Below are 18,319 nucleotides of genomic sequence, written 5' to 3'. Positions count from 1 at the left end.
AGGAAGGGGTGGAGGTGCGAGGGGAGGAGGGCTGGCACCGGAGCGCCGCGGTGTCGGTGCAATAAAAATGCATCCCATGGAACTGCCCATGGAGAAGGACGGGACCGAGGCGCGGCAACCAGAGGAGGTGGTAAAAGCGGAGGAGGACGCCCAGGAGGCGGCGGCGGCGGCAGGGACAGCCGGGAAGTGAAAGGTCTCGCAAAGTTCAGCGGCGGCTGCGGGCGCTGAGCCCCAGGCTAGCGGCGGAGGAGCCCTCAGGGCCGCTCGGCGGGGCAGCGCGGCCAGGCCGGCTATGGTCCCCGGGTTCCCGCCGCCCCCGAGGTGCCCGGGCCCCGCCAGGCCGGTGCGCGAGGGTCACCCCGCCGCCCGGCGCGGCCCCGGCCCACGGCTCCGCGCCACCGGTGCCCACTGACCGAGCCTAGCGCCCCAGGAGGAGGAAGAAATAAAGAGCCCCGGGTTCTCCTGAGGACGGTTGGCGCTGCATCCCAGAGCCGGGAGGTCTCGGCTCCCTCCCGCACCCGCCCAGCCCGGCTGCTCCCGGCTGCTCCCGGCCATGGGGAGCTGCGCGCGGCTGCTGCTGCTCTGGGGCTGCTCCGCGGTGGCCGCAGGTGGGTGGTGACGCGGCCGGGCCCCCACCCCCTTCCCTCGCTCCTTCTATACCCCAGCTCGAGACTCAGGGGTGCAGGGAGCAGGGCTGGGAGCTCAGAGCTCGGCTCCTGAGGATGAAATGAGTGGCCATGTTCCGCCTCCTTTCCCCGGGGCCCCGCAGTTTCAAATACCATTGATATTTTTGCAACTGAGATACACTTGCCCTCGGATAACCCGATATCCTGGGTGCGCCCTACTAGAGATACTGCGACCTGGGTTTCTTTCTCGATTTGGTTTGTTAAAAAACTGCCTTTCCACTTTGTGAGGGAACAAAGGACCCAGCTCGCCATCCCCCGGCACTTCATGGCCTGAGGAATGATGAGGAGCGGTGGCCCAGCGACCCTGGGCGCGCGTGGGCCGGGGCGTGTCTCTCACTGAGAGCGATCACCAAAGTCCCCGACCTCGCGCTGGGGACTAGGGAACCAGGTAGGGCCACCTGGGGCGGGGGTGGTTGCCCTCTCCCCCGTGCAGTGACTGGAACGCAGGGGAACTCCGGGCTAAGACGATAGGTGGGGATCACCCTGGTGATTGCACGGAGCTGGCTGGCCGCCCCTGGGGAATTGGTACCCTGGCCGAGGCTCTGCGGGAGGTCGGAGGCGGGTCTGCTCCCTGTCTCGGTAACTGGACAACCGGTAGAGGCGTCGTCAGATGCCCTCTCCCTCCCACTCCTGTCCTGGCTTTCTTGGAGTGCCCTAGGCCACCCGTTCCCAACTCGCTCTTTCTAAATTCGGGAGCCCCTTCTGCTCCTGTTCCTTCCTCGTGCGGGTCACCTGGTTTCCATTTAGGCATAAGTGCAGCTAGCTGTGCGGGTAAAGGGGAAAGTGAGGGACTCTGAACCAACCAGGCTGGCAGGCGGACCTCGACTGCTCTGAAAGAGGGGTGTGGGCTACAGGAGCGCACTGATGGATCGCACGCATCTCTTCCCTTAGTTTCTTCCACTCTCATTCCAGAGCCTCTGGGACCCAGTAAAATCCAGCCTTTAGAGCCTACATCCCAAAGCAGTCAGTCATAGGAGCATCCCGGTGTACTTGGAGAGTCACTTTTTTAGGAATCTCTAAGTATTTTGTTCATTGATTATCATTGTTTATTATCAAATCTTTTCCAGACTTATTAGTGTAGGGGCATTTAAAAATGATTTAGCATTCTCCCCAAAGAGCTGTTAAAGGTCTGCTTTTACTTTAATCTTTCTTGCTTATACACCCTTATGTGCACTTACATATGCTCCTCCAACCAAAAGTAAACTTCAATAAGCTTTTCCCCTTTCAAACCATGTTATGGCAAAAACATGCAAGCAATCAAGAGGTTGTAAATAAATATCACGAGGCAAGTGTTTCAAGTCAAAAATACTTGTACAGGCAGTATATGATTTTCCCCCGAAATGCTTTACAGGTGAGTCATAGCACACGGTGTGTTTGTGTGATTCTGGCCACAAGCAACTGTTGCTGCAGCTAATCAGAACAATGGCAAATAGAGCCAGGCATAATGCACACTTTAATTTGACATTCAGAAAATAATGCCTAAGGAAGCCCTTTATTTTGGTTGCAAGACTACATGGGACTGGAGATCGTCAATCAGCCCTGAAACATCTCTGTCTCCCTTTCAGTCAAAGCTGTCATTTGGCTCCTTTCAATGCCACAGTGATAACAGTTCAGAGGTGCTCCCTTTTAAGCAGAAACGTTCAATTAGCCAGAATTTGGGGTTTGGTTTCCTTTTCCTTCTTTTCCTCTCTGTTTTAGCTTTTAAAATAGGTGATTTTGCTTAAAAGTATTCATAATTAAGATGATAACCCAAATTAAAGGAATACGATTTATAGTCTGCATGTTAATAAGTGGATAACGTTTACCATTTTAAGTAATTTTGAAACATTAAGGTCTCTTGGACCTTTGAGAGGAAGAGTGTGTTTCTTTAAGAAGGTGTTTCAGTTCACAGACAATTGTTAAAGATGTGTTAGTGGCTGCCAGAGTGTAAACATTCTCTTGTTAAGCAAACAGGTAACTGCTATATAACCTGTCAAAGGTAGAGGCACTCAAGAGGCAGAGAACATGTAAAATAGGGTTTCCTGTCATTTGGTAGTTTGCAGGGTTTTTTCATAGTTATATTTACATAATATTAGAAATGAATTTTGCACATTGCCATCCAGTGATTTATGGCTTTGCCTCCCTCAAATAAAGTCCTATTGTATTATTGTATGCTCATTAACTATCACATATTGCTTTTCCTGGGGAATTTATCTCTTTGTTGGCTTAAAATTACAAAGAAAGTAGAATTCTGCATTTCCTCCTAAATGCACTCTTGTAACAGACAAGTTAGATAATTGCTAAGGACACAAATTATATTTGAAAGACTAAATTAGCTGATCTTAAAAGCATGGGTTTTGGAGGCTATAATTTAAGTCATGACATCAAAAACAATTATATTTCAAAAATAGAGAATATTAATGAAGCAAAGTACTTGAAAATATTAAGCCAATATTTTTCACCCCAGTGTTCACATTTTCCCTCACTCTACCTGAAGTTTTCTCTTATGTGAATTTTATAACTGAATATAGAGATCAAACTCTTGGATACACAAAGGTGCTGTGACCCATGTTCATGATCAAATTTGGTAGAATCTCCCCATTAGAGAAAGTCCCAAGCTCTTTGGGGAGACCTTGACAGTGGCTGCTGGACCAGGTAGCAGAAGCGCTTCCCTGGAGGGTTCATCTCTAATGACATGTGCTTTTCCCTCCTCAGGACTGAGTGGAGTAGCTGGAGCCAGTTCCCGCTGTGAAAAGGCCTGCAACCCTCGGATGGGAAATTTGGCTTTAGGGAGAAAACTCTGGGCAGACACCACCTGCGGTCAGAACGCCACTGAACTGTATTGCTTCTACAGCGAGAACGCAGATCTCACTTGCAGGCAGCCCAAATGTGACAAATGCAATGCTGCCCACCCTCACCTGGCTCATCTGCCATCTGCCATGGCAGACTCGTCCTTCAGGTTCCCCCGCACGTGGTGGCAGTCTGCAGAGGATGTGCACAGAGAAAAGATCCAGTTAGACCTGGAAGCTGAATTCTACTTCACTCACCTAATTATGGTGTTCAAGTCCCCCAGGCCGGCAGCCATGGTGCTGGAACGGTCCCAGGACTTTGGAAAGACATGGAAGCCTTACAAGTACTTTGCCACTAACTGCTCAGCTACGTTTGACCTGGAAGATGATGTCGTCAAGAAGGGAGCTCTTTGCACCTCTAGATACTCCAATCCTTTCCCATGCACTGGAGGAGAGGTAAGGGCACCTGTTTAACTCTACACTGTAAGTAAAGTAAGGTAGAAAAATGTTACCAGCCTACATTTTTTTAAAAGCATGAAGCTCTACTTGTAGCAACATGAATGAAATTAGAATTTTTCATGAGCTTTATTTGTCATAAATTATTTCTCATCCTTGGATATGGATGTGTAGTCATTTCCAAGCAGGTTGCCCACACTGGCTGTGTTTAAGTCAGAAATCTACGATTCCAATTCATTTTCACTTTAAGAAAGAGTAGGCACACACTCTGCTTTAGAGATTTAAAAGGCTAATGGTTTCTTCAGTTGGCAGGATTACATGTGTTACTGAAGGGGGAAGGAGTTACCAAGACAGACTGTTCCTGGAGTCCACACTGGTACTTTCCTGATACTGTTAACATAAATAGGAAATAAATAAAAACAAAGCCAACAGAGAAAAAAATCTGTTTGCCAGAAGGATACTTCTGTGTGACAGTGGGGTTTTACTGTTAAGATTCCAAGATTCATAGCAAATAAATGAAGATAGTTTGAGACTCAAGGTTCTTTTTGGGCTTACAGACAATGTCTGTTCCAGCTTAGGGACTTGGGTCTATACTGGATTCAAGACCAGCTCAAGCACATTGTGAAAAACAGTCTCCTTAGCTCCTGGTTCAATTGTTGCATGGAATGTTTTCTCTCTAATATTTTCCTTCCCTAGGGAGGCACCTAGAAAGTTTCCCCCATATATGTGAAAACATTCAGAGGAAACTAGATGAAAACAAATTAAAGAGAAGAGAGGATTATCTTTCTAATTCTGAAACATATCACGAATATACAGAATAAATAAGTGGTTCTTGACTAGGGGTAATGTCACCCCCACCCAAGGACATTTGGACACTTGGCAATGTCTGGAGACTTTTGGGAGAGGGGGCATTACTGGCTTCAAGTGGGTGGGAGCCCAGGAGGCTGCTAAACCTTAGACAATGTGTAAGACAGCATCCCTCACCCTACACCCAACTAAGAATTATCTACCCCAACATGTCACTAATACCAAGGTTGAGAAAGTAGACCAGGTGTCATACATCCAAAGCACATATGATAATCTACAGACACTAAAGCACACTTCTAGCAGTCCTTTATTTAACTAGTAACAAACTTCCCAGATGACTTTATTTAATAAACATTTATTGAGTTCCTGCTATGTGTCAGGCACTGTACTTGGTGCTAATTCTGCCTTTGGGTTGGTGGGGTACAGTTCTTACCCGGGCCTGATGGAAAGATTGCTTTGGGAACTTCTTCTCCCACTACTCTCATTGGCACATAGGAACTTTCAACATGTTGTCCACCTACTCATTCTTCTGAAGAGAACTTAAGAATAGTGTTGCAGACCCCAAAACCAAGTAGGCCCTGGGGCAGGCAGCACACCAACTTCACAGTCCCTAAGGTACTCTTAATATTGTAAGCCCCTTGGCACCCTGTTATGATGGATGTTTTTAAAGGTACCAGGACAGGAAAGAGATAGATAAGTTAGACTCATTGCTTTCTTATGTGGAGAACACTTTGTGTTGAAAACAAATGGCTCGAACTCTCAAATTGCTTTGGAACTGATCCACGGGCTCCTATCGGCTCCTTCCATCTCAGTGCTACTGGGCCATGTGCATCTATGAAGTAGCACAAATACAGTGTTGGTAACCAGATGGCAGGCACACTCCCTTAGCAAATATCACATTGATTACAGTGTTCTAGCAGTTACTTAGAGGTGATTAAAGTACATTACCTGACCTATAGGGGCAGCAAAATTTGTCTTCTTTATAGCCAAAGTACTTATTGTCACCAATGTTTACATTGAATTCCAAGCAGACAGTGATTACAATTTATGTTACTTATTTCAATGTTCAGATGCTGGTTTTATCCAGTTTGTAGATGTTTTTAATTGCTGCTGTTTATTCAGCAGTCTTATATTTTAAGGGCAAGAAAAACATCAAGTGCAAGTTAGTTCCCCCTAGAGCATATTAGCAAGTCTACATTAAGTCATAGAATTTCTTCCCTTCAGAGAACAGATTTGCAAACTCATCTTTTTTCAGAGGGTCTTCCTCTAAGATAAGCACCATGGGAAACCTCCCCAGAAAGGATTATAACTTAACTCTCTTCTGTCACTTTAGAATATAAAGTAGTGTTGAGCTACACATTCATTTTGCAGTTACAACTCTATAGCATCAATCTCCATCTTTGGAAATTCAGTTCTCAGAAAAATAAGCCAATTAATCAAGTGCATTTATTGCTTGTTTATAATAGACCTGTTTCTTCTTGCATTCTAAGTAAGATTTCTTACAACTTCTGTGGGTATTATTCTGCTACTCAGGCTAACGTAAATATATCACAGACATAATTTGTACCAGTGTTCATTCAAAAGTACTGCTTTGTCTGTGCTTTGAGATCTTATAGCTTCATACCTGAGGAACAGATGTCTACATCAACAGAGCTAAAGGAATCACCCTTCTGAAAGAGGACTTTAATATTATAGGCACAAAAATCCACCCAGAAGATCACTTTTTCTTCTCTCTCTCTCTCTCTCTCTCTCTCTCTCTCTCTCTCTCTCTTCTATTTGTAGTGCTGGAGATTGAACCCAGGGAATTGCACATCTAGGCAAGTGCTCTACTTCTAAGCTACACCCCAGCCCCAGAAGATCATTTTTTAAATCAAAGTTAAACACAAACTCCCTAAACCAACCAGCAGTTCCAAAGAATGGGGTGTGGTTATATCTGAAAACACATCGATTTCCCAGGAGACAAGACTGAGGCTCAGAGGTAAAGTGATTTGCCTCACAATATACAGTGAGTTATGGGAAAGAGCTCGGACTATGTCATGAGTCTTCTGACCTGAAAGCCAGTATTTGTTCCATTAAACTATGTTCTCCCTCTATTATTGACACCCCCCAACCTCCAGAACTGCTAACAGGGAGATGTATGCACATCTCCTTTTCCCTCAGTCTCCCAAAACCATTTGTTGCTATTCATTTGAAAATGACATGAAGAAGAAAAAGAATCTGCTGAACAGTTTTCTCCTCAGAAGTAATATCCTCTGAGATATTGGTGGTGGTTGAGGATAAAAGGGCTACGTGGTCAGATTAGGCTGGGAGACACCAACTGGTGTCTTAGTCTATTTTCTTTTGCTGTAATGAAATACATGAACCTGGGGAATTTATAAAGGATAGAAGTTTATTTGGCTCATGGTTCTGGAGGCTGGGGCGTCCAAGAGCATAGCAAGCATGGGCATTCACTCTGCATATGATGAGGGTCTCGGGCTGTATCCTAACATGGTGGAAGACATCATGTGGTAAGACAGCAAGCTTGCTAGCTTGGATCTCTCTTCCTCTTCTTATAAAGCTACTAACATTATCATCCCAATATAATCCTAATTACCTCCTGAAGTACTCACCTCCAAATACCATCAACATATGAATCTGGGGATTAAGTTTCTAACACATGAACTTATGGGGCATACATTCAAATCATAACAACTGGGTTTAACAAAGTTAAACATTTGTAGGAACTGGCGTTGTAGCTCAGTGGTCGAGTGCTTGCCTAGCATGTGTGAGGCACTGGGTTTGATCCTCGGAACCACATAAAAGTAAATAAAATAAAGTTACTATGTCCATCTACAACTAAACATTTTTTAAAAACATTTATAAATATACAAATATTCTTATTTTTCACCCTGTGCCCCCAAGTGAGAGAAATAGGATAAGGTATTATTTTGCCGTGGGACCCTCTTTTTGCCAAACCCCAGTTAGTTCAGGGCTCCAGAGAGCCACAGAGCACAATGTGGGAAATTCTGGGATGGAGGCATTAGGTGCCCCAAAGCCCTGGTGCACAGCAAAGAAATGGGGCTTGGCAGGGTTTTACTTCCAGACTCTCTCACTTGGGGGCTTAGTCTCCAATTTAGGTGAAGCAGTAGATAATAATAACCTTGAAGCTAAGGATGATGGATTCATGAGACTCTCAGGATGCAAAGAAGCACCCTGAGATCACCGCTGGGTACAGGAAATTAGGGAGATACAGAAAACCATTTTAGGCCCCACACAGTCAGGCCTTATGAAACTGGAATTTCAATTATCATTATTCAAAAAACAGCATCTGTTCCAGGAACCCAAAAGCAATTCTAAAGTGATGTAGGTATCTTCTTGTTGAAAATGAGCTTCCCTGGCTCCCTGCTTCATTAACTCACTATTAAGAGCACTCAATCAACCTTTTCTCCAAGGCATGATAAATACATAACACTCAAAGGGAGGACTGTAAGGTCAGAGGCGGCAGGGAGAGAAGCCCAGGGAGGAGGGAGTAGCTGATCTCCAAGTAATTCTTGAATAGATAAGCATTATTAAAGAGGGTAAGAGATCTGTCAGTCGTATTTATCTCTGCTACCCAGCACTTAGCACTTGACTTGGACCACATAAGCAATCAAATATGCAATTAAATGAAAGTATGGATATGACAAGCAAGGACAGAGAGGGAGAAACGGATAAGTCTAGGGCAGGGGACGAGATTCAGAAATCCCAATTAATGTGGAGAAGCTGAGTTGTTAGTAATATGAAATAAGCTATGGGGTAGGGAAGGGGTAGGGAAGGGATCTTAAATAATGTTTATTCACCCATTCATTCAAATAATTTTTGAGCTACTATGGGTCAGATTCCATTCCAGGTTCTAGGGATATAGCAGTGAACTAAACATAAAAATCCCTGTCCTTATAAGACTTACATTCTAAGTGGAGACACACGGGAAGAGAGAGGGGAAAATGAAATATACCGTGTGCAAGGGTGTGATAAATGATGAGAGGAGAATGAAAGAAAGGAGGGGAGGGGACGGGGAATGCGGCAGGGGGACAGTTTACCATTTTAAATATATACCGAAGGATTTGTGTTTGACGGAATAGTGACATGGACTTGGAGTTCCTGACAAGTTTTCATGAGTGAACAATATCTATAATTAAGGGTTACATTTCTTTCAACTTATAGATATGGGAACACAAAGTTGGATGTAACTTCACGTGACATCCAGCGGGCCAAATCAATTTTGCTAGTGTTTGCTAATGAAGCAGAATCAGCGTTGCCAGTGTGTCTTAGAATGAGAGCATTTGAAAAGGAACCTAAATGTCATCCATGGAAGAGAAGATTGCTCATGAGTAATCTGAGGCCTAAAGAGAGTGTAAGCGACTTGTCTATAGTTGCTTAACTGAAATCTTTCTTTCCTGACTTCCAGCCCAGTGTTATTTCCATTAAGCATACGAAGCTGAAATTCCTTTGTGCCAAATCAATTAGTGTGGAAGATAGGAAAAACTATATCCGTTCCTTTCCTTTGCTGTCCTTACAACCTGCTGGGTAAAGGAACACACATGATAATTTATGGACTGATTTATTAAATAATATGAAAGTGTACATGATGAATCTTCCAAGTACCTTGTATGGATAATATGCCTCTCAAGATCCAAGCATTAACTTGTCTCTGTGTTTCAGTCTGGCACAAGTGGGCAGAAAATGGAAATTGACTTAATCAGGTTTATACATATCTATGTATATTAAGTTATACTTAGGATTTTTCAACTTAAAAGATAAAACAAAGTAATGTAAAAGTAGGAATGCTTTATCTAAGCACCATTCTTCGGTTAACCACTCATTTTCTTTGGTTCCTGGAGTGAGTCTATGGCAGCAGCTGTAAGTCATGAGTTAACTGGCATCTGCTGATGCCTTCCCACGTGTCTGGTAGGATGCACTACACCCTTCTCCTCACAGGACCCTCAAGGTTAGGTAGCGACATTAACTCCATGTTACAGAAAAAGGGAAGGGAGACAGTGAGTGGGAGTAACTCAGTCAAATAAGCAACGAGCTAGCCTATGCCAGAGCGGGGATAATGAGCTACATGGAAATTATTTGTACGATTAGGCTTCATTGTAACCACACACTGTAAAAGAAAAGAAAAATTAAATTGCTCTGGCGATGGTTAGGAGTTGTATATACTTATAGTTTAATTGATAATTTGTGAGAGAGCTGCATGTATTTTGTATAATAAAGTTAATATTTTCTTACATTGGATAGTGAAGACACTGTGCACTTAATGATACCCGAGATTGTTGAAAATAAGCTATATGAGAATGAATATGCAGTTCTTCAGTACCATTTAGCATGCCTTTTGATTGGTTTGTTTTTTGAGGGAAAGAGGAATTAATACTTTTTTACAAACTGGAAACTACTTCAAGTAGTTTTTCCACAGTAACTATGTAATGTATTGATGTGTCATCTTGAAACGTAGACTCGGATATAATTTTGTTGAAATTACTTGAAAATAAAACGTGGTGTATATTTATATAGAATAATTTAATCACACACACCACATGCTATTCCCTTTCTTTAGGGGTGGGGTTGGAGATTTATAGCAGCATATTTCCAAAAAATGCCTTTAGTTTAAAGAAAATCCACTGTGGCTACTAGTTAAAATTATTTAAGGAAGCTACATAAAAATAAGAACAAACCCAGATGTCCAATTAATAAATAACTTGGTTTATTGATTTCAAAGGGTGGATCTTTCTACCAACGAAATAATTTCCTCGCTAACCATCTTTTAAAATGTCTGTTTAGCATTTGTTTGCTTTGCATTTGTTCTATTTGATGGTTTTACTTTGCCAATATTTGGTGAACATAATCTGGAAACTTTTGGAAATCAGATGATAAAATGTGAATTATTGTAATGACTCATTGAAAAATTAAAGCCCAACAATGAAGAGCGTATAAGGAGCAGGCACCTGGAAGTCAGGTCTATATGGGCATATGAGGCAGCTCAAAGGAAGGGAGAACCACAGAAACCAGGATGGGGGTCCTAGAGGTGAAGCTCTGGAAGATGAGGAAGATGAATCAGGTCAGATGACATGGAAGTTGATTGCCTGTGATCAGTAAGGTGTCTGAAAGTTCAGGGAGGATGATCTCTCTCTCCTCTGCACACCACACAACTCATACATAGCTATTCTGCCATGTCCCTACCTCTTCCGCTCCCACACTGTTCACTCCTTGAGGGACACTGTCCTCATCAAATTTGCTCTATGGCTCCCAGGCCCTCAACCTCTGCACCCAGTACAGATCCCTATAAGGAGTAAATGTCCAAAATACATTTGTTGAACTAAATTATATGAAAGTAACTATAAAATAATAATGCTGTCTATTAACTGTTGGATGTTGTGTGTCTACTAAGTACTGATCCTTAAGTGTGAGTTGCCTTTTAGGCATCAAATTGGAGATATTGAGGAGGAGTTGCATTTGTGAGGTTAGAGTTCAGAGAAATCTGGACCAAGTACATAAATTTGGGAGTCATCAGTGTAGAAATGTTATTTAAGGATGTGAAACTGAATGAGATCATCCAGGGAGTGGGTGTGGATAGAAAAGATGAAGGTCTGAAAACTGAGCCCAGTGGGGATTAAACTCTGTCCATTGAGGCTGCCATTATTGAAAACACTTTTTAAAATCCCAAGGCATATACAAACACCAGTCTTATGCCTTCATGGGTCCAACTGTCACTTAATTAAGCAACAACATGAATTAGATACCATTAAGTTACCACAGAGTGGTGGGTGTAAATTCCAAAATGACAATGGAGAGGGAAGTTGGGAGTGGCAACATTAGTTTTTCAAAAGAGGAAGCAAAACCATCCTAGAGAGGGAAACCGCTACTCAATAGCCAATGAAGATAAAAAAGGGAAGGAGAATGGTAGTTAGAATGCTATATTGGAGGAAGAAGTCTTTGAAAATATTATGCCGAAAGAGGAATGCTATAATTTCAGGGACGTTCAGCTGTTGAGATCTCGTATTCCATTCCATCTTGATTCATCCAAATTTTCATCCTTTTTCTTGAAATTCCAGTTACAGGAGCAGATTTTTGGAATGCTCCTAGATCATCACATTTTGGGAAATTAAGTTAAAGCAGCATTGTACACATTATTCTGCTTAAAGTGTCGTAAAATTTGATCTGCAGAATGTGATGTTCGGGCATCTACCTAAGGCACAGGGGCTAGACAATTAATCCTATTTATGTAGAGTGTTTACATTTTCACAAGCTCAATTCACATGCAGATTTTTTTAAATGACTTTATGAATGTTTTAATTAATGTTGAATATGTTGATGTTGAATCGCTCTGTTAAGGAGAACAGAAAACCAACACTTAGCGCTCCCTCTAGAATATGCCATTTTCTGTGCTGGGCATTTTGCATGCATCTCATTTTATCTCTAAGACAAAATTCTTTTCCTGGATGATTTCTCTTACTAATGAGCATAAAAGCAAAACAGCACCCTTCTTCCTATATCCTATTTCTCTCCTCTTGCTCACTTTCCTGCAACTGGCAGAGGAGCAGAAGTCTTCTCAGGCCTCAACTATGTTTGCTGATGTTACTTTATACCTCATAATCATAGTTTCTAAGACAAAAAAATAATTATGAAAAATATTCAAATGCTTTCTACATGACATCATGTTCATTTGTGCTAACATTGTCTCTTGGCTGCTACTGAAAAAGGGCTTCTCTGTTTTAAAATTGAATCGAAGAGAGAAAATGTGATCACTGTCTTGCACTGCTTAGTCAGCTTTACTGATACCTACATTTCTCTCATACTTTATGTCCCCTGACCCCACTTCCACCTCCAAATAACAACTAAAGGTATGGCTGGGGTGTGGTTCAGTGGTAGAGCACACCCTCTGGGTTCAGTCCTCAGCACAAATAAATAAATAAATCTAAAGGTAAAGGGTGGACACATCAAACCAGGGCTGTATCAGGAGGGATAGGCACCCCGCTCTCCATAACCCTCTCCTTTGCTCGTTCCTTCCCAACATACCCAAGGTGTGCGAAACTCACCCTTTGGTAACAACGGTTCCCTCTGTAGTGAGTATCAAAGTTCAGAAGAAAATCAGTCCACTGCAGGGTCCTTCCTGAGGGAAGGGGCTCTAATGAGAAGGTGTAGTTTTGCAAGGACAAAACCCAGGGGATTGTCAACTGTGCCTCCCGACTCTCACTTCCCATGTTCTCTGTTAATTCCTGGTTTTTACTTCTGACCATTTTTCTTCTTGGTTTTCACTTCGAATTTTGTCACAGTAGACTACAGATTTTCTCTTCTCTGGCTCCTATTTGTCTGCCTCTGTTTGTCTATGAAACCTGGCCCCTTGATTTCCTCTCTGGAATCTTCTATCAGGCCTTTCAATTCCATTGCCTCCCTTGTCTCACTTACATTCCTGTCCTAGATCAATCTGCTTCTTGCTCCTTCAGTTGGACAGTGGAACTCTTTTGGGGAAAATAGCACAGTTGTACTAAGAAATTCCTCTACAAGTCTGTTTTCCCACTCTCAATTTGGCCCTCAAACTTCCCCCAGAAATCCTGTTTTTCCTCAGCCCTTTCCTGCAGGCTCCCTTTCCTTTTCCTCCTCTAAGACCCCTCCCAAGCCCCTGCTCAGTCTCAGCTAAAGAACTTACCTCCTATCTCACAGAGGAAATAAAACCCGGAAGAATGGCACCACTGGCCAGCTCAGAGAGGCCCATCAAGATGAAAAGCTGCTATTCTGAATCCCCTGCTCTTCTCCCACCAGCTTCAAATATTCAGCCGGTCTTAACCCATTCTGCTTGCCAAGTTTTCGAGTATATGGGCTTCTATCCTAGTGCAAACCAGCCTTGCATTTCATCTGTACACGGGGTTGCTCTGAGGTGTCCTCTCTCTGTTCTGTCTCACTTGCTCTCAGTCTGTTCTCTATATTGCACTTGGATCTTTTTAGATGTAAAATGTCATTTTCTGGCTCAAAACTCTTTAGTGACTTCCCTCATAACATCGTCCCATTCTTCAAGGTGGTGCACCACCCTTACCGAATGCCCCCTGGTTCATCTCTCACCACTGTCTCCTACACTCTAGCCTCCAGCAGTGTCTGTGGAATTATTCGTATCACTCCAAGGTGCCAACTTCTTTCTCACCCTCTGACTCATGGTTTCTTGGCTTAAAAGACTCACCTCTTCCAGTCCCTTTTCCCGAGTTCTACCTCTCACTCACTTAACTAAGGTGTGACTCAATATTTTTTGGATGGCTAAATGGATGGATGGATGGATGGTTGGGTAGATGGATGGGTGGATGGATGGATGTATAAATGACTAGATAATTCCTACTCATGCTTAGGGCCTTTGCTTAAACTTCACCTCTTATCAAAAATTTGCATTAGGTGAACCATGCACATGCATCACATGTGCACACATAGTACCCTATTTTCTCTACTGTCATAATGTTTATTCCCTTCAGTGAACTCATTAAGGTGGTACAGACCACACCTTGAGAAGCATGATCTTGGCTTCTAACATACTGAGCTATGTATTAAACAGAAAGGTATCAAATAAATGAACTCTGAGGCATTACTGTTATTATTATTGATGACAACTTTCCATTGCTTTTTTGTGCTTTAAAGCACCTTTATGGCAGAGTATCAGGTATACAGTCACACAAAATAGTATGTTAGAGAGACAGCCCGTCAAGTGTCTCATAAACCATTTAGAATGACACATCCTTGGGCAGACAGTTGATGCATGAAATGATGTCATGGGTTCCATCCTCTGTAAACCCAAAGCACAGGCTCTATCCCTAATCTGAGAGGCCTGGCTCAAAGGGCTCCAGTTTGGTGAAAGACTCGCACCTACCACCACCTCTTGGAAAACAGCATAAGGAGTGTGTAAAGGTTCACTCAAGGATTCATTTAATTTCTCATTAATATCATGGAGTGATCAGGAAAGGTGCCTTGTACTTCTGCAGTGTGGCCAGCCCTACTCCTTGTCATGGTGCTGCCTCAGTGGTTGTTTCTGTGATTCTGTGTGCCTCGTGCCACTGTCTCTCAACAGGATTGTGCTGCTATTTGGTTCACTCAGATAAACTGCCAAGCCGGTTACGTTCTCTCCCAAAGAACTGCTGTTTCGAGTAAGCCAAATCCAACTCACCTGCTTTTCTAGAGTTTGGAGGAGAAACTAGTTGTGGAGAAACTTTCTTTGGAGAAGAAGTTTTAAAGATCATTTTCCTTAACAAAATGTGCCAAATTTTTTTTTTGCAAAAAAATTCTATGCTATGTCTTTCCCCTATTACCTGCATTCCATTACAATATATTCCTATTTTTAAGGAGTTCATGGTCTGATTGGGACTTTTAAATTGCTGTCTCTTGATGGATTACGCTTGAAAAGTGGAGAAGGGAATTCCAAGGAAAGTGCAGATGAATAAAGAAGGTTAAGCTTCAAAATGGTTGGAGAGTGTGGTGTGCTGGGTGTTGGGGAAGAGAGAGGGACAGGGGATGAGGCTGACCCCGGAGTCTGTGGGAAGTGGAGATCCATCAACAGTTCTTTTGAGTAGGGATAACATAATCACTATTTTAAAAACTCAGGGATCAGTGTGAAATATCCCTGGGCAAAACTTATGAGATTAAACCTAATATGTCATAAGTTTCTCTTTTCAAAAATCAGCTGTACTACTACCAGAAAGGTGTGACTTATCAAGTGGTCATGTGAAAAGACTTGAGGGTAGTATTGACTGATTGCAATGTGGGTCAACAATACATCATGACTGCCAAAAAAGCTAATGCAATCTTAGGCCACATTAGCAAAACAATGTCCCAAACAAAGGAGAGAATAGTTCTTCTGTCCTCTGCTCCACTCAATGCATTTCTAGAATATTAGGCTCAGGTCAAGATTCTCCTTTTGGAGAAAGCTGAGCAGAACTGGTGAGATCAATTAGGAGCCTTGTTATATAATGAACAATTAAGTTGGGATATTTTGCCTATGAGAGAGGATTTATGGATGTTCAGGAATTGCTAGCATTCTTCAGATGTTTGAAGAGGGATTAAATGGACTCTGATGTTTTCAGAGGCAAGAGTATGACCAAAGAAAGACTTTCTTAAAATCTGGATGTATCCAAAGAAGAACTGAACTCCATTTTCCCATTCCATGAAATGTTTCAGCAAAGGCAAATGATCCACAGTGAGAAATGGTACAGAGAAGATTCATGTGCTGAATCAGGTTCGTCTCAGAACTCCTTCATGTCCCGTCCAACTCGGAATGCACACATTCTGACTTAAGAAAATCCTTTGCATCCAGCTACTCAATGACAGAGGGCTGTGTTAGGGACTGCAGAGCCAGGTCAGTTAGTCTTCCTGCTAGCCAAGCAGGTACGCTCAGATTTGGGTAACTGCATAGGGGAGATTGTATTTCTTGCTACTGCAAAAGGAGCTGCAGTTCTTCACTAATAAACATAAATGAGTCCTTTAACTGCCCCACCTAACAGGTCGCTACTCTCCGAATCTCCACTTTGTATTCATGGAGGACATTTTGTCCGTGTTTTGTAATACTGCCGGACGCCACGTGGCAGTGAGGATGGGAGTTGGAGTACCACATCTGGGCCATCCGGGTTCTGGCAGTTCTGGCTCTTCTGTTGGTTCTCCACGTCTACTGCAGCCACTCAGTTCCAGCTCACACTGGAAACTTCCAATGCAGCCTAAATGGCTGTCTCTTTATTCTAGAGGCAGTAGAATCTTCATTTGTAAATTGGGTCACCTGTGAGAAAGACTAAGATAAGGCACCTATAAATATATTTTCTAAATGCAAAGTGCCATGTAAGTGCTAATTAATAATATTGTAATTCTATTACTAGTGAAGAGGACGGATGGGGCTTGTTCATGCAGCAAATATGTGGGTGCCCTCTATGTGTCTACCACTGTACCAGGCTGTGGAGATATAAATGAAATAGACCTAAAATGCATTCTAAAGCCCAGTTAACCCGCAGTACATATTTGGGACATAAATCAGTTGTAAATTAGGTGCTTCGTGTACCAACTTTGGTTGTCTGTCCGTGTTTCCAAGAGCACCAAGAAACTACCTTTTTACTTAAGTCTTTTCAGACACAGATTTAGAGAACAGCATCAATCTTGGTCAGTAATATTATATAAAGTGACATAAAGAATTACATCGCTTTTATCAAAGCAGTGGAGCAGCCATCTTCTTAGGCAATAACAGGTTAAATTTAGAGAAAAATGAAAAAAAAAACATGTAAAAGGACAATTCATATCTCTACAATCCCTATTTAGTTCAACCTATCTATTGTGACTTTACAAATTCTTTTGAAATTATATTATGAATGCCAAGTACAAGATAAGGAACTAAGCCTTTAAAGATATTTTTAGATGGTGGTGTTACCATAAGATAAAAGTATGAGCCGAAAGTAAAATGTCTTATCAAAACTGAAAGAAATGTATCCACCTATATCTTGTTGGTATTTCAGGCTCATGAAGGAATGTCTAAGTGATTCTGTTAAGAGCTTGCTCTGTAGCGAACCTGGAGAGAGCAAGGGAGTTCAGTGCTGGGCCCTCCTACGGGTTCCCTATCTCCACTCACCTTATTCTTTTGTTAAATGTAGATACTCTGTGGTTTGTCGTTAAGATTTATGGACTTTTAAAATAAAATGCTTTTCAAAATCTGTCTTAAGGCCCTGTTCAAATTAGTCAGGGATTTATAACATGTTTAAAAGATTATCAATTTGAAATACTGTAACCAGAACTCACACACCTGTTTTCCAAGAACTTTATAAAACATGCACCAGGCACAGGTGGAAGGAGTTCAGTGATGAGTTATTTCTGGTTCTTTTTAGTTCTCCTCCTTTAAAAGCCAACTTCATAAATAATTTAGCTACTTCTGGGTGGCCTGGCAGGTACTGTGAGTGTCGCCTCGGGAGCAGGCCCTGGCCGCAGGCCCCTCTGTTATATGTGGAGCTGGCTCCTGGTGCTGTCATCCTCAGAGCCCATTTTGATCTTCTGGTCAGCTTCCAGTCAGTGACCTTCATCACTTCATCAGTGTAGGGGACAGGGAACTGATTCTGTAACTACTAGATATTTAGACTGCTGCTGCCTTCTCAGACCTCCACTGATTACCTCAGTCTCATCGGCCAGTCTGCCTGTCCATTTAGTTGTCATGTGACCAGAGCAATTATTTTCTCATTACCTAAATAACACAATGACAGATGTTATGGAAATATGTAGAGGGTATCATTGTGCTCTAATTCAGATGTAGCAGTGAATCTTTCCTCCTTCCATGCTCCCATGATAATGGCATTGGAGCTTCTGTCTTCCAGCCCTGTCGTACCATGACTGGAAGTGACTGCATAAAAGGCTATATAAACAGTGTGTCTAGAGACAACACACTTTTCCCCCATCACACTACCATCTCCAGTCGCTCAGCTCCATTTCTTCCCAAATAGCTTCCCAAATACTGAGTCTTTTAAAATTTGAATATATTTCTTTATGGAAAAACTTTTGAAGACAAGTGGATTAAAAAGAATAACGTTGGAACAAGAAACATTCAGAAATGTTTGACATCGTACAGGAAAAAAATCTAGAAAATATTGT

At 42.5% G+C, this 18,319-nt stretch overlaps 1 protein-coding gene and 1 long non-coding RNA gene across 2 annotated transcripts in view; one reads left to right on the top strand and one right to left on the bottom strand.

The window, feature by feature from the left end:
* The first annotated feature begins 12 nt into the window (after positions 1–12).
* NTN4 (netrin 4) overlaps positions 13–18,319 on the top strand; it is a 103,783-nt gene continuing 85,476 nt past the window's right edge. Inside the window, 2 exon segments of the mRNA XM_079141598.1 lie at positions 13–608; positions 3,381–3,910. Coding sequence (XP_078997724.1) covers positions 554–608; positions 3,381–3,910 — 585 coding nt within the window. The 5' untranslated portion in view covers positions 13–553.
* LOC306662094 overlaps positions 11,999–18,319 on the bottom strand; it is a 32,970-nt gene continuing 26,649 nt past the window's right edge. Inside the window, exon 2 of the long non-coding RNA XR_013764065.1 lies at positions 11,999–16,487. This is a non-coding gene — a long non-coding RNA (uncharacterized lncRNA). The remainder of the gene's footprint in view (positions 16,488–18,319) is intronic.

Source organism: Sciurus vulgaris (genome assembly GCF_902686455.1).
Source record: "Sciurus vulgaris genome assembly, chromosome: 5".
NCBI lineage: Eukaryota > Metazoa > Chordata > Mammalia > Rodentia > Sciuridae > Sciurus > Sciurus vulgaris.
Note: the sequence above shows the minus strand (reverse complement) of the source record. Positions and strands in the feature narration are given on the sequence as shown.